General features: G+C 42.1%; 2 protein-coding genes across 3 annotated transcripts; both read left to right on the forward strand.

The window, feature by feature from the left end:
• Positions 1 to 6,375: 6,375 nt before the first annotated feature.
• Positions 6,376 to 13,189, forward strand: LOC310862440 (uncharacterized protein). 2 transcript variants are annotated; one of them, XM_083770351.1, is made up of 7 exons: positions 6,376 to 6,425; positions 6,545 to 6,652; positions 7,161 to 7,266; positions 8,040 to 8,099; positions 8,811 to 9,027; positions 9,317 to 9,542; positions 13,141 to 13,189. In XM_083770351.1, the coding sequence occupies exons 1-6, from the start codon at positions 6,420 to 6,422 to the stop codon at positions 9,513 to 9,515; spliced, it is 696 nt and encodes a 231-aa protein (XP_083626477.1). In that variant the 5' UTR covers positions 6,376 to 6,419; the 3' UTR covers positions 9,516 to 9,542; positions 13,141 to 13,189. The 2 variants fall into 2 exon arrangements, with proteins under 2 accessions (XP_083626477.1, XP_083626478.1); XM_083770352.1 differs by having other exon boundaries at positions 7,164 to 7,266.
• Positions 9,581 to 16,676, forward strand: LOC310870636 (carboxy-terminal kinesin 2-like; the record flags this gene model as incomplete). Its single annotated transcript, XM_083781901.1, has 15 exons — positions 9,581 to 9,586; positions 9,706 to 9,813; positions 10,322 to 10,427; positions 11,201 to 11,260; positions 11,972 to 12,168; positions 12,624 to 12,812; positions 13,430 to 13,543; positions 13,906 to 13,992; positions 14,252 to 14,449; positions 15,120 to 15,284; positions 15,427 to 15,565; positions 15,760 to 15,899; positions 16,034 to 16,107; positions 16,240 to 16,315; positions 16,589 to 16,676. The coding sequence occupies 15 exons, from the start codon at positions 9,581 to 9,583 to the stop codon at positions 16,631 to 16,633; spliced, it is 1,704 nt and encodes a 567-aa protein (XP_083638027.1). The 3' UTR covers positions 16,634 to 16,676.
• Positions 16,677 to 16,927: the final 251 nt, after the last annotated feature.

Genomic DNA, 16,927 nt, shown 5'->3' on the forward strand with positions numbered 1-16,927 from the left:
ATTGAAATGCTGTGGATTTTTTCAGAACAAATTTCCACCAGGCAATTACCCTATTTTCACACAGGCTATAGCTCTCTAGGGGCTGGGCATGATTGGGACGATCAAGGCAGGAAACAAACTAAATCCGCCAGGATTCACCACCATGTCCACCGTTATACTAGCCACAAATTGTAACCGCATTTATCCTGGAGGATGGTGGTCGCTCTACCCCATTGTTGAGGACAATAAAATAGACAGACATGCTCAAGACCCGTCTCCCCCACTGTGGCTGCCACTGACGGAGGCGGGCACTTTCAGAACAATAAAAATCAAATTAAATGTTTAAGTGCAGATCTCCTCTGCAGGCTCTGTGCTGCTGGGTGGCATTGGAGGCAATTAAGTTCAGACTCTGAAATGTTTTTTTCCTTCCCCCAACCGCACTACTGCAGACTAGCGAGGAGCCGCTGAGAGAATGATGAAATGTTTCAAGGTGCTTCCTCAGTGGCGTCTGCTGACTGCAATGTTTTTTTCTGGGGTTTTTCTGTAGACCAAGATGATGTGTTCCTTAATAAGACCTGGACTTTCAGGATGTTTTCTTTCATTATTTGAGTGGGGTGGCGGTGACCTAAGACAATGTTATGAAATGTTGATGTAATTGTACCAGTTTGAGCATTAACTCAAGTGCCATAATTTGTATCTGGGAAGATTTTGAGGTGTATGACTCTTAAAGCCTGATTTATACGTGGTTGTGCACTGTATCATGCACCTGAAATTGCAGATCTACAAGCTCACAACGCTTCACGCTGCATCAAGCATGCAGATCGGCTATTTTCAGTGAACGACACCAGCACAAAACCAAGCATAAATCACCTTTTATTTACCCAAGCAGCTCCATCTTAACCTGACGCTGCCAGATGAGGGCGGTATTGGGTAACCATTTTCCCCAACACAGCACTCATCTGGGATCTCTCAGGGAGCTGTGAAACAAATTTGTGTAGCAAGCTTCTTGGATCTGGCAGCGTCAGGTTAGCTCCATCTCTCTCACCCTACTGACATCATGCTGTAATGGCCCGAATGCAAAGGGTGCGATGCTTGTGAGCTGTGCTTAGGTGGCCTTGACTTGGGTGATCTGTACTGCTGGTCAATTGGAATAGTTATACACACGTGGTCCTCGTCTTCTATCAAACTATGCTCCAAGCTTTTAACTTAATGACAAAATGACACCATTTCCAACACAGCTGCACAATATTAACATTTATTTTTGTAAAAGAAAAAGAGAAAATAAAAACGGCTCTTGTGCTTAGTGAATCCAATACATAAGAAACCATAGAACCTGCCATGTGGTCCATAGTCCTAATGCATTTTCACATTTTGTATTTAGAACATATAAGCTAACACCTGTGCTGAATCAAGTACACTGCAACACAACACATGTTTTATTTGATATGAAATGTGCTGCCCAGCTGGGGCTGCAGCACAGCCATCTATTTTTGCATTCTAAAAACCTTTTCATTGGCAGAGGTTGGTTCTGTCCTTTGTGCTGCACTTCACGTGACTACCATTATCACTGACACATTCTTACTAGGCTTAAAGCTTTCCTGCGCAATTGCTGAAATGTTTTACCATTCAACTCAATCTTGACCGTCGGATCCTGTCTCAGAAGAGCAGGGAGACAAAATGCAACACCCCAATTGTATAACTTATATTGTATTAATATACTCTACAGATTAGACAACATTTTTATTTTTATTCATTAACAAAAAAAAGGTTCTGGTGCTGCTGCTTTAAGGGACAGCATATATATTATAGTCAGCGATGTTTGGTTGTATTAATGATAAAGATTCTCCAATACTCTTTCATTGAGGCTTGGAGACAATTAAACATATCTACTACTGTGGCACACATGAACATGTAGCTGTGTTAATGATGCTTGTTGATTTTGAAGAGTTTACAAATTCAGCTGTGGTGTAGAGTGTTCATTTAACTCATTTTTACTGTGTAGACACTTCTTTCCAAAACTAAATGTGTTATTCTAAACTATTTTGTTTATATCAATGTCCATTCCCACTTTAGGACGAACAGCTGTTTGAGTTTGCATTTTTTGTGTTTGAGTTGAATATGCATTGATTTGACCCCAATTCAACTCTGTGTAGTCTATGCACATAGTCCAAGATGGAATCCAGTGAGCACACAGTTGCAGCAGAAACAAATTAACCGCCCCACTTTTGAATGAGTGGGGGATAAACATTCCCACTAGTAATCAAATATGAATTGTATAGACGACTTATAGCATAATGGCATACAGTACAGTAATGCAATATTCAATAGCAAGATTAATCTTTTACCACGCACACAAATACGGTAACAAAAAATGCTTTGAGCTTTGAAGTTTCCCTATGTTCAGTTGGAGTTTGGGTTTGTCTTCATCTGAATGGATAAGAAAAGAGGAATCATTGTGATATTTGAAAAAAAGTTATCCAGTAATATGTATTTACTTTTGTTTGTTCTGCTAGCTAGAATGAACATGTTTATTTTTGATGACTTTGTCTGTAGGGTATGTAGCCATCTTTGTCTTCCATAATGCATCATCACACCAGAGTTATTTACAATACACTGTATTTCGGGGACTAATTTGGTGTCAGTGTGTGTTCTTAGTGGCACGTCTTTGAGTGTTGTGCCGATCACAAACAAACGCAGTAAAATCTGAGTGTTAATTTAAATCAGAGTGTACAAATGAAACACAATAGACACATTTGTGTACATTTGTAAACTATTGAGTTACAAATGGATAAATTAAACTCAGGATTTTACAGTGCAACATGTGAAAATTGAAAATGACACTGAGGCAGGTGAATGAGGGGAAAGTGCTCATTCCATTTTCAAAACACTGTTCAAGTAGCTTTTTTTTTGGACAATGTCTGTATTCATTAGTGTCAGACATGATTATACATACTGTATGAGTTTTGCTCAAGTGGACCTTTTTGTCAATGTAGGGTTCTGTTTACACACTGTATTCATATTTAATAACTCTGTATACATAAATAAGCAAAAGTTCCAGGTTATATAGGAGTGGTTCTCCAGTCCTGAGAAGTCTAGACTACTGCTAGTTATCTGTTCTAGTCCAAATTATTCACCGATCAGCTGGCTAGCTAGCTCTTTTGTTGAGACTGCTACAAAGAAAACTATAGCAATACTCGGGATCCCAGGAGAAGAACTAAAGAGCCACTTCAAATTCAATATGTCATTGAAGTGTTGCACATTTCATTGGAAATAATTGAAAATCAATATTCCATGTTTCACAATTATGTAATCGTGAAAGTTGGCAATCGATTATGGCAACATCTTATTTGTACATTGTCCTCATCTCTTCACCAGTACAAAAGGGTTAATGAGAAGTACATTGCACAACCAATGTCCCCATCAGGCTCATGAAGTTGCTATAAAATCAGAGGTCATTATTACATATTATTTGGCCAAAGATATGACACCAATAAGCACAAGAAACAGCAAAGACATCAAGAAAATGATGGGAGGGGAGAGTCATTGCCAGTCATTGTGATTATATGCCGCAAACGTGCAGCCATATGTGAATTGCACACTCTGGGATTGTTGTCAGTTTGTCATTAAAGTTATCAGGGAAGAAATAAAATACAAAATCAAGGATTATTGTATTCTCCTTTATTTTTTCTTTGTTATAATCATTGTCTTAATATCTGTCCAAATCATTGAATGTGAGTGTGTTCTTAAGGCTCATACATAGTCTGGATTTACGGTGGTGGGGTGACCACCGAACTACAACATGACGTCACGAGCCGCGGTGAAGAGCAAACCACCACCACCGCTCCAGCCCTTCTCTCTGTTTTTACTCACCACCGCTCAACGTTATTTCAGCTCCGGTGGTCAGCTCACCACCGGAGCGGTGGTCACCTCACCACCGAAAATCCAGACTATGAATAGGCCTTTAGTCTCAAGAGTGACTTACAAAATGCCCAGTCACCGACGGAGTAAGTGCCATGAACATTCAAGTATATATACTACAAGAAAAGGTTGAGAACCACTTCTCTACTATAGCTCTACAACACAGGGCATACCATGATTGTAAATAATTGCGACCGCAGGTCATTTACTACATTACTATGAAATCGTAATTTTTTGTCCGTCAGTGTATCACTCAGAATCCCCATACATGGGAAAGCCTCCATATATGGTGCCCAGGTCTCGTGACATCACGTGACATCATCAGGGATGGAGGTCCCTGATCCCTTAGTAAATGCGACCTGCTGTCACAGTTATGCCCATATATGGAGATCCCTGATGTCATCGATATTGGCCAGCAACTCTACACCTCTGACCTCAAACCATTAGATCTCCATATATGGATATATGTCAGAACCTGTTCTGACATTCCATAATGTTGATCCACCCCCACAATCCTTCCTCTTCGATGTCCCCCTTTTTTTAAACACATTTCTTTACTGATTTTGCAACAATAAAAGAACATTTTTTTTTACTTATACATGTCCATTCAAACTTTAGATGGGCCTGTGCGCTATATACACATACACTGATGGAGAACAATGCACACACCTAAACGACAGTTTCAACCATTTAACTAACTTTGCTGGCCGACTTGGAAAACTGTTGAAATGGACATGAGTGCATATTTTTATTGTTGTAACTCACAGTGAATTGTAAAAGAGAACTTTGCAGGTATTGTCACAGCATATATTATGTTTGTTGTCATGGGGGTTTGATTGTGATTGTTTGGCACCTGGCTCTCCTGCAGTACTGGTGATCCTCTTGACTGAGTGGAGAGGAAGGTACTTCCAAGTGGCTGCTATAGAGCAGGAGGGGTTGTCTGTCTGTGTTACAAGAGCTCTTGTGTTATGTTTTCTATTTATCTTGGTGTTGGGTAATGTATCTGAAAGGTATTTGAATTGGTTTAGTGCATACTAGGGCCTTTACTGTTCCTAATATATGTTAACGACATGACTTCAGCTTGTGACTGCAGCTTGTTCCTGTTCGCAGATGACTCAGCACTGCTGGTCTCGGACAGGAACAAACTGCAGGTTGAAAAGACCCTCAGCTCTGAACTCGGTAGAATCTGCACCTGGCTCGCTGATAACAAACTATCCTTACACCTGGGAAAAACTGAATCCATCCTCTTCGGATCAAATAGTAATCTCAGCAAGGCAGATGGCTTCTTGGTTAGAGTGGGTGACAATATTATCACACGAAAAGATCAAATTACCTACCTAGGTTCCATCCTGGAGGCCAATCTTTCCGGTGATAAGATGGCCACCAACGTAATCAAAAAAGTCAATCAAAGAACAAGATTCCTTTACAGGATCTCCTCACTGGTCAGCAAAAACACCTTGAAGACCTTAACAGGAGCCCTCGTACAAGGTTTCTTTGACTATGCATCCACCTCTTGGTACCACAGCACCTCAAAGGCCCTTAAAACAAGGCTCCAGACCTCCCAAAACAAACTGGTCAGGCTCCTACTTGGCCTCACCCCCCGAACCCACCTCACCCCTGCCCACTTTGACTGGCTGGGATGGCTTAGGGTCGACGACAGAGTACAGCATCTTGCAATGGGTCTGGTCCACAAGATTCGATACACCACCAAGATACCCATGTACCTGTCTAAATACTTCCTTAATGTAAACGAAGTCCACACCCACAACACCAGAGGGAGTGCAACAAACCATGTACAACCCAGATTCGGCACAAACAAGGGACTAAATTCTTTTCGCTCCTATGCCACCAAAATGTGGAACGCCCTACCAACAGTCATTAAGACATGTGAATCCCTTGACTCCTTCAAAACCGCTCTCAAAGGGCACCTACGGATGGCTGCAATTCGAAACTGGCCTCTGTAAAATCTGAATCCCCCCCACCCCCCCACCCCATTTTCCCTCACTGTATATTGTATCTTTTCCCTTTTTTTGCTTCCCATATGATGAATTTAGCTACATAGAAATGTCTATTTGTATGTCTCTAAATGTTTGTATGTCTTTAAATGTTTTGATGAATTGAACAATGTGGACCCTGTTGTAAACAAGTGTAATGCTTAATTGGGTCGTCCACTCACAGTTGACAGTCTTTGTATTGAGTTTGTGCTTAAAATGTACTGTAAATTCTACAAACTGTTAATAAATATTTCAATCAATCAATCAAAAGCCGGGCGTCGCTGTCGATACTTTCAAGTCGCAGACAGTAAGCTGAAGCAAACTATTTTTATTTTATTATTAATCTACACATTATTCACGGGCAATGGCGGTACTGATTTCTGTCTCATGTTGACGATGAAAATGTTAGTTTGTTTCTAAATAGCCTTCTGATGTACCGTGTACTGTGCAGTGAGTTAACAATCAACCTTCTCTGTTAGGAAGAACATCAACGCTGAGATAGGCCTACTAGGAGAGCAAACTAACGCAATGGAGGTGGGTAACCGTTGGTGTTACATTTATTTACCTGACACGGTCTAGCATGGTAACATTTTTTTCCCAGTGGTTCTTTGCTCTAAGATTGAACTTACATCTTTGTGTATAATATACAACAGAACGCAGATCCGCCCAAGTCCGTCTCTAGTCTCCCCTTGCCAATGAGCTCCACAAAGCGACCGATCCTGGCCGACGCTGCAGACAACTATGAAAGCCAGCCTGCCCAGGTTTGTGTTGCTATTGATATTAACAGTTTGCAGAATTGCAGTACATTTCAACTCTGGCACAAACTCGATACAAAGACTTAACTGTGTGGACGATCCTGCAGTTAACCGTTGCACTGTTTTGGGAAGTCTGGAGCCTAGTTTTAAGGGACTTTGAGGTGCTGTGGTACCAGGAGGTGCATGCATAGTCAAAAACCTTCTCCTGTTAAGGTCTTCAAGGTGTTTTGTTGACCAGTGAGGAGATCCTGTAAAGGAATCTTGTTCTTTGACTTTTTTGATTACGTTTGTGGCCATTTTATCGCCGGAAAGATTAGCCTCCAGGATGGAACCTAGGTAATTTCATCTTTACGTGTGATGACACGTAAACGCTCAACTTGCAAACACACGTCGGAACTACCTGAAGTCTCTTTTTGTAAATTACTCTAATTTCCTGCTAAATACCACAAGGGCTGGGAAAAAGTTGTGGTTGTACTATGTTCTGACCCCTAACACATTATTGATGCCGTTTCAGCAGAAAAGGCAGCGCAAGGAGCCAGAGGCGGTGGTCAGACCAAAGGTAGCAGCCACTCTTGTAGGCACCAAGAGACTCCCAGCGGCCACTGCCAGACCCCCTGTGTGTAAGTTCACCATACACTGAAAATCCTCAGTGTGAGACTGTCACTAGGTGCGGTTCCATTAAGCCTTTGCGAAAAAAGGAAGCGTATGTTAAGTCGAAAAAAGAAATGCTGATTGTCTCGTTTCCGTTCCACTGATTATTCAACTCACAGCCCCGGGAGATACAAAATAAGTTCATGAAATAAGCACTATTGGCACTATTTTGCAAGTAAAGTGAGCCGTACCGTTATATGACATACAGTAGCCTATATTTTTCTTTTTGACGTTCTTTTAAAAATATTATACACTGACTGCCTGGTTGGCTATTGGGCTACAAGTCCTTTGTAGGCCTTTTTGATTGATTGATTGAAATATTTATTAACAGTTTGTAGAATTTACAGTACATTTTAAGCACAAACTCAATACAAAGACTGTCAACTGTGAGTGGACGACCCAATTAAGCATTACACTTGTTTACAACAGGGTCCACATTGTTCAGCCTACTGTGCAGAGGCTGTCCGGGGACAGGTTTTTGTCCATCGGCTCCTCGGAATTTAATTAACTAATAACTATATAGCTGGTAAGACTAGAATCACTAGATTGTAGCCTAAATATTAAAGTAGGCCTAATTTCCTGACTTTCCATTTAAGGGACATTTAACTATAAGCTGCGCTATGAACTTGTAGGTCTGCTATTTTTGAAAAATCATTAAAATGTGCCTCAAATCTTAGAATTTAAGCTTTTTGTTATGAATAATTAAGTAACCACTCTCACTGCCACCCTCCGTGCCTTTCAGCTAAACCAGCCAGATCCATGGGCCCTCCTGCTGCCACTGTTGCCGCTGGGCCTTCTAGAGGTGAGTTGTCTGAAACATGCTGTTATCTAACCTCGCGTCACCAGGATTTTCCCCCCTGGAGGAAAGCCTAGTCAGAGTTACAAAATTGCTGTGTAATCTGGTCTGTACTCTCTGGAGTGGATCCTATCGTTACGTCATGTTGTAGTCATCAGGCCAGAATCCTCAATCTGGAACTTCCTTTCCCTCAAACCAGAAGAATAACAATAAGCGTGACTCGTTCTCTCGTGGCCAGCAGATTTTATGGGGGAAATCGATTTGAGGGCCTGACTACAAAACATTGACCGGATCATAAACTCGAAAAGAAATGCTGCCCATGCTAGATGTTATCAGCTAATTTGTTACATTAAGTCTGACTGCAGAGGTTAAACTCGTCAGCTCTAGGCCACCCATCAACAATAGGAATGGATGATTTTAATTGTCAAAGTGTTAACACGAGGCACAACCTAACTTGGGTAACATAAATGAATCTTCCCAGACCTTGATAGCAACCCTATAGTCTTTGACTTTGTGCAGTTTGTTAATGGGCATTTTGGATACTGTCTGAGGCGTTTATGCACAGCCCAAACTTTTGGCTTTATTTGCACTTAGTTAATTACATTGTTCACTTAACTAGTTGGTATAAATAATTAAAAATAACACTTGTGTGATGTGAGCGGCACCTTGATGATTTGGAGCGGTTGGCACGGCTAATTTTTTTTTGATGTCCTACAGGTGTAGCTGCGAAAAGGCCTGCCGCAGTTCCAAAAGCAGGTGTGTCAGCTGGAACAAAGAGACCTAGCTGGGACTTAAAAGGCAAGGTTGCTGATATGGAGGGCAAGGTCACCGCATGGCAGAATAAAGTAAAGTCTTCTGAGCAGATTACTGAGTCGCTCAAGACTGCAGTGACCGAGAAGGACGGCATCATCAGAGCACAGCAGAGTCGGCTCAGGTATGTCTTATCACTAGGGGTGTAATCCATAGTTTGATCCTGACAGACCTAGACTAATTATTATAATATGAAAATGGACATATGTTGATTACAATGAATACCAGTATGCAAATATGATACACACAAGCCAAACTTATTTTCATTTTACAAGAAGCTAATCTACAAAGCTATGACACCAGGTTCAAAGTGCTTAAATATAATTTCTGCATAACTGCCATGTCGACGATGTCTGTTGGCCAATGTTGGTTGGCTGAAGAAAAATTTAAAAAACCCTACCCTTTCCCATCAGTGAGTGTGAGGCTGAGCTAAAAGTCCTCTATGGGGTCAAAGCTGATCTCCAAAATATGACCAGCAACAATAGAGAGATGGAGATACGGCTGTTGCACCTGGAGCAGGAGCACAAGGCTACAGAGACCCTTGCAGAAAATCTGGAAAGGGAGCTGCAGTCTCTAAAGGTAAGCTATTCATTACCACACCATTTCCAATAAATAAATCCTCTAAACTTGAACACACTTGTCTTATTTGCTCCCCCCCCCCCCCCCCCCCCAACGCAATGGAGGTGGGTAACCGTTGGTGTTACATTTATTTACCTGACACGGTCTAGCATGGTAACATTTTTTTCCCAGTGGTTCTTTGCTCTAAGATTGAACTTACATCTTTGTGTATAATATACAACAGAACGCAGATCCGCCCAAGTCCGTCTCTAGTCTCCCCTTGCCAATGAGCTCCACAAAGCGACCGATCCTGGCCGACGCTGCAGACAACTATGAAAGCCAGCCTGCCCAGGTTTGTGTTGCTATTGATATTAACAGTTTGCAGAATTGCAGTACATTTCAACTCTGGCACAAACTCGATACAAAGACTTAACTGTGTGGACGATCCTGCAGTTAACCGTTGCACTGTTTTGGGAAGTCTGGAGCCTAGTTTTAAGGGACTTTGAGGTGCTGTGGTACCAGGAGGTGCATGCATAGTCAAAAACCTTCTCCTGTTAAGGTCTTCAAGGTGTTTTGTTGACCAGTGAGGAGATCCTGTAAAGGAATCTTGTTCTTTGACTTTTTTGATTACGTTTGTGGCCATTTTATCGCCGGAAAGATTAGCCTCCAGGATGGAACCTAGGTAATTTCATCTTTACGTGTGATGACACGTAAACGCTCAACTTGCAAACACACGTCGGAACTACCTGAAGTCTCTTTTTGTAAATTACTCTAATTTCCTGCTAAATACCACAAGGGCTGGGAAAAAGTTGTGGTTGTACTATGTTCTGACCCCTAACACATTATTGATGCCGTTTCAGCAGAAAAGGCAGCGCAAGGAGCCAGAGGCGGTGGTCAGACCAAAGGTAGCAGCCACTCTTGTAGGCACCAAGAGACTCCCAGCGGCCACTGCCAGACCCCCTGTGTGTAAGTTCACCATACACTGAAAATCCTCAGTGTGAGACTGTCACTAGGTGCGGTTCCATTAAGCCTTTGCGAAAAAAGGAAGCGTATGTTAAGTCGAAAAAAGAAATGCTGATTGTCTCGTTTCCGTTCCACTGATTATTCAACTCACAGCCCCGGGAGATACAAAATAAGTTCATGAAATAAGCACTATTGGCACTATTTTGCAAGTAAAGTGAGCCGTACCGTTATATGACATACAGTAGCCTATATTTTTCTTTTTGACGTTCTTTTAAAAATATTATACACTGACTGCCTGGTTGGCTATTGGGCTACAAGTCCTTTGTAGGCCTTTTTGATTGATTGATTGAAATATTTATTAACAGTTTGTAGAATTTACAGTACATTTTAAGCACAAACTCAATACAAAGACTGTCAACTGTGAGTGGACGACCCAATTAAGCATTACACTTGTTTACAACAGGGTCCACATTGTTCAGCCTACTGTGCAGAGGCTGTCCGGGGACAGGTTTTTGTCCATCGGCTCCTCGGAATTTAATTAACTAATAACTATATAGCTGGTAAGACTAGAATCACTAGATTGTAGCCTAAATATTAAAGTAGGCCTAATTTCCTGACTTTCCATTTAAGGGACATTTAACTATAAGCTGCGCTATGAACTTGTAGGTCTGCTATTTTTGAAAAATCATTAAAATGTGCCTCAAATCTTAGAATTTAAGCTTTTTGTTATGAATAATTAAGTAACCACTCTCACTGCCACCCTCCGTGCCTTTCAGCTAAACCAGCCAGATCCATGGGCCCTCCTGCTGCCACTGTTGCCGCTGGGCCTTCTAGAGGTGAGTTGTCTGAAACATGCTGTTATCTAACCTCGCGTCACCAGGATTTTCCCCCCTGGAGGAAAGCCTAGTCAGAGTTACAAAATTGCTGTGTAATCTGGTCTGTACTCTCTGGAGTGGATCCTATCGTTACGTCATGTTGTAGTCATCAGGCCAGAATCCTCAATCTGGAACTTCCTTTCCCTCAAACCAGAAGAATAACAATAAGCGTGACTCGTTCTCTCGTGGCCAGCAGATTTTATGGGGGAAATCGATTTGAGGGCCTGACTACAAAACATTGACCGGATCATAAACTCGAAAAGAAATGCTGCCCATGCTAGATGTTATCAGCTAATTTGTTACATTAAGTCTGACTGCAGAGGTTAAACTCGTCAGCTCTAGGCCACCCATCAACAATAGGAATGGATGATTTTAATTGTCAAAGTGTTAACACGAGGCACAACCTAACTTGGGTAACATAAATGAATCTTCCCAGACCTTGATAGCAACCCTATAGTCTTTGACTTTGTGCAGTTTGTTAATGGGCATTTTGGATACTGTCTGAGGCGTTTATGCACAGCCCAAACTTTTGGCTTTATTTGCACTTAGTTAATTACATTGTTCATTTAACTAGTTGGTATAAATAATTAAAAATAACACTTGTGTGATGTGAGCGGCACCTTGATGATTTGGAGCGGTTGGCACGGCTAATTTTTTTTTGATGTCCTACAGGTGTAGCTGCGAAAAGGCCTGCCGCAGTTCCAAAAGCAGGTGTGTCAGCTGGAACAAAGAGACCTAGCTGGGACTTAAAAGGCAAGGTTGCTGATATGGAGGGCAAGGTCACCGCATGGCAGAATAAAGTAAAGTCTTCTGAGCAGATTACTGAGTCGCTCAAGACTGCAGTGACCGAGAAGGACGGCATCATCAGAGCACAGCAGAGTCGGCTCAGGTATGTCTTATCACTAGGGGTGTAATCCATAGTTTGATCCTGACAGACCTAGACTAATTATTATAATATGAAAATGGACATATGTTGATTACAATGAATACCAGTATGCAAATATGATACACACAAGCCAAACTTATTTTCATTTTACAAGAAGCTAATCTACAAAGCTATGACACCAGGTTCAAAGTGCTTAAATATAATTTCTGCATAACTGCCATGTCGACGATGTCTGTTGGCCAATGTTGGTGGGCTGAAGAAAAAAAAAAAAACCCTACCCTTTCCCATCAGTGAGTGTGAGGTTCGCAACTTCACATATGGTCATGCCAAGGGTTTAAAGCCATGACCTTTTGACAGCCTAGATTAAAAAAATCAAAATGCAGATGGAAGCCTGTATAAAACCATGGTTCTTAAAATGTCTCTCCGCTTCTCTCAAAGGTGAAGCAGTCTGCGGCCGAGTCCAGTCTGGCTCTTACCCAGACAAACCTCTGTTGTACACAGACAACACTCAGAGACACAGAGGAGAAGCTGACCTCTTGCCAGGAGACTGTAGCCCGCCAGAGGGATGAGATCCACTTTGGCGAGATGGAGCGACGGTGCCTACATAATGTCATCCAGGAACTCAAGGCAAGTTTTTAGCATTGTAGGGCTCTGGCTGCATTTAAGGAGAAGTGTTTGCAACTCCATAGACGTGCATGCATGATATGCCCATTATTATGAATTGCATCAGTTGTATTGCTGATATCTTTAGAACTGTAAAGGCTCATGCATGGTCTGGATTTTAGGTGGTTAGGTGACCACCGAACTACAACATGACGTTACGAGCCGCGGTGAAGAGCAAACCACCGCCATCGCTCCAGCCCTTCTCTGTTTTTACTCGCCACCGCTCAACGTTATTTCAGCTCACCACCGGAGCGGTGGTCACCTCACCACCGAAAAACCAGACTATGAATAGGCCTTTAAAGGGACAAATTGTGTGCAGCCTTTCTTTCCCATAGGCGCCATAGTCTGTCTCGAAGTCTTTAGGTGTAGACAGTCACAGAACTTGTAGCTGTTCTGTCCATTGTGGGTAGAATATGAGACACTCCTTTCTGTTTAGTTTGTAAGAGTCAGGTCCCCCATTTATAATGATGGGTTTGTTTACATTTAATAAGTGTTACTGTATCTGTCATTTCTTAATGTGCCTATGTCTTAGGATGTATGGGGAAATTTACCTTGTCATTCAAACTGGTTTCCTTCTATAGGGTAACATCAGAGTTTTCTGTAGAGTGCGCCCTCTTCTGGCTGGAGGGATGGGTGACCACATCCAGCTCCCTGCCCATGATGACAAGACCCTGATTCTGGCCAAGAGTGAGGAGGTGAGTCCATTATGCTTGTATTGGTTAGACCAGCGGTTCCCAAACTGGTGCATGCACCCCCTGTGCTGCGTGAACGCCCTCTAGGGGGTGCATGACATGAAAAGGGTAATGACCCGACTGGATCCGTGACAATTTCGTCCGATTCCGACCTGTGCGGGTCTCGGGTCCACTTGGGTATTTTCGGTATCTGGGGACCCGGTGAAAGCTCTAGTCTGAACTACATTGGGGCCAACCTGTAATTACAGTAGACCTCATTTTGTCATCACTGGATTCATATTGGCAATGTTCCTTTTTTATACCTGCTTTCTCTTATCACTGCCTCCATAAATGGCCATAACATCAACTTTTATTTAATCCTTCAGTCTCATACAGGTCGTACCCTGGATACGCAGAAGAACTACTCATTCTCCTTTGACAAGGTCTTTGGGCCCCATTCCTCACAGCAAGAGGTATTTATTTATATACTCTTCGGCCTTCATCAGTGTCACTGATGAAGGCTGGATAGCTGAAACGTTTGTCCTTTGTTCAAATATGAAAAACTATTTGAACTGCAGTCTTGGTGTGTGACCCACTACCTTTATATATGTTTTGAACGGGTAGCGCACCTATAGTCAGAGCGCGGTGGTCATATGAAGAGTAATTTATACTCTTACTCACTCATTGTCCTGTTATGGTGCTGTGTGTTTATTTTGGCTGTCCTTCCTCCAGGTCTTTGAAGAGCTCTCCCTCCTTGTACAGTCGGCCCTGGATGGTTACAACGTTTGTTGTTTTGCCTACGGCCAGACGGGGAGCGGCAAAACTCACACCATGGAGGGAGCAGACACGGAAGATGGCTGGGGAGTCATTCCACGGGCAGTGCAGCAGGTGTTTAAGGCAGGAAGGAAACTGGAGGAGCAAGGCTGGCAGGTCGGTCACCCTGTGCATTTCTATTTTTTCCTTCAGGAGGGAATCTGGGTGAAATATTTTAATAGTTTTGGTTACTCTTGTAATATCCTTGCACAATGTGAGTCAGGGGGTGGTCTGATGGGAGTTGAAATTCCTTGGGATTAGGTTTTTAAGTAATGCCTCCGGTTTTCAACCGGAGGTATTGCAGGTGGTCCTGGGGATTTCTTTTTATTCAATATCAACATTGGCTATCTTCATTTTAAAAGTACTTTATTTATAAATCACTGTCATACAACTAAATGTAGCCTAGTTAACAGCTTTAACAAAAGCCAGGTGTCTGCCTATTTTGACAGTGCAGAAACATAATTGCCTTGATGCATAACGAGCATCACAGCTCTGACAGTCTGAAGTCATTTCTCTCAAAGCCCTCAAATATGATGGAATATGATTTAAGATTGTTATTATGGTATTGCATGCTCAATTATTTTCCCATCTTTGATTTGCGGGACAGTAGTGCTATTTTTGGACTGTTCCAAGAGATGTGGGACGGGTGGTCAGCCCAATAGTGGTGGTCCCCAGGTTGCTCTTAGTCAGAATGGTGGTCCCTGGGTCAAAATCAGTTAAAACCACCTTTTATAGAGCATCCCATTTGTGGAGGGAAGTTCTCACCTAATACTCCTTGTTTCCCCAGTTCTCCTTCACAGCAAGTTTCGTAGAGATTTACAATGAGACTCTGCGTGACTTGCTCTACACCGGCAAGGCCAGCAACCGGCCTGAGCATGAGATCCGGAAGTCTGCTGACAACAACATTACTGTAACAAACCTTGCATACAAGAAAGTCACTTCAGAGGACCAGGTACAGCACACTTATTTCTATTGTCTGTAGTTGTTACATAGCCACTTAACTTTCAACCTGGTATTGAAATGTGTTGAGCCACATCATGCTCATTTTTCTCCCAAGCTGACTAAAGATGCCAATTATATTCCCCAATTGTCAGGTGATCAATCTGATGGCCCTGGCGAACCAGAATCGTGCCACCGCTCAGACTTCTGTCAATGACCACTCCTCTCGCTCCCACTCGGTGTTCCAGCTTGACATCAGTGGAGAGAACACAGGCAGGGACCTAAAGTGCAACTGTGAGTACTTTATTTTTTTTTGCTTGTCATTCCCAGTATCTCCACTGTCCTATCAAAAGCAGAAAAGGCCCAAAACATTAAAAAAGAATGAGCTACAATTTCTTGACAACTTTTCTTTTTTTTGGGGTGGTCTGTGTTTTGCATGTTTGTCTCAATCACACTTTCTTATTGCTGACTTGTATTCATCTGTACAGCCACCCTATGCCTGGTGGACTTGGCCGGTAGTGAGCGTGTTCAGAAGAGCAAGGCACAAGGTGATCGCTTCAAAGAGATGACGGCCATTAACGCATCACTCACCAACCTGGGCATTGTCATCACTGCCCTGGCAAACAAGGTCTGTCATGCTCTGAACCCTGCACTAGTTATATGAAATTATGAATGCTACACTCTTTTATTTCCAATCTGTTGATGTTTGACTGGATCTTCTGTTTTGGGCCAGGCTAAAACTATATTTTCCTTGTGTTCCAGGAGAATTTCATTCCATACAGGAATTCCAAGCTCACTTATCTTCTTCAGGGATGTTTGGGAGGAAACAGCAAAACGTGAGTTTGAACCTGGAGACGACAATTATTCTGAAATCCACAAATGTCAAATTTTGTTCAGAGTTAACTAGTTTGTCTTGGAACACTGTCAGTGGATGCATTACATGACTGATCTTTTTCTCACCCCATCAGGCTGATGTTTGCCAACATCTCCCCAGAGACTGACAACTTTGGGGAGACTTTGAACTCCCTGAGGTTTGCTAGCAAGGTGCGTAGTACTTATCTACTGCATTTCTTGAGCACACATTGTAACTGCTTAAACTGGGTTTCAGGCTGCTAGCCAAATACAATTTGGTGTCTCCGGAAACCAAACTTAATTTAAGATTTGAAAATGTATGTAAAATTAATTATATATTTGTGAAAACCAACTCTAAAATATATTATTTAGTTAACCAATATGCTTCTCGTGTTGCTGCGGCTTGTTTTGACTTTTGTTCATTCAGTGTTGGTCGTCTTCAATGTCAATTCTGTTCTCTTCCAGGTTAATGACTGCGTCATTGGCACGGCTTCAGCCAATAGGAAGTAGTCGGACTTGTCTATGCCTCTGAGGACAGTCCAACACGACCTCTAGAAAATTTTAATTATCCCTCCAGGAAGTTTTAACTGAGGGATTATTGTACATTTTAATTTACAGTGGGGTATTTTGTTTTTTTTATAAACATTTTAATTTGAAAGTAACATGTAACATCTAACCTTTTCAATAAAAGTTTTTGGACAAAGTTCTGTGTATTCTGGAAAGTTGTTTAATCGGTACACCTATTTTCACAAAGGCTATATGACTGTTAAATGCATATTTTTGGTGTGTGCAAACCCTTCGGTT

This window comes from Protomyctophum parallelum, assembly GCF_964188405.1.
Source record: "Protomyctophum parallelum genome assembly, chromosome: 1".
NCBI lineage: Eukaryota > Metazoa > Chordata > Actinopteri > Myctophiformes > Myctophidae > Protomyctophum > Protomyctophum parallelum.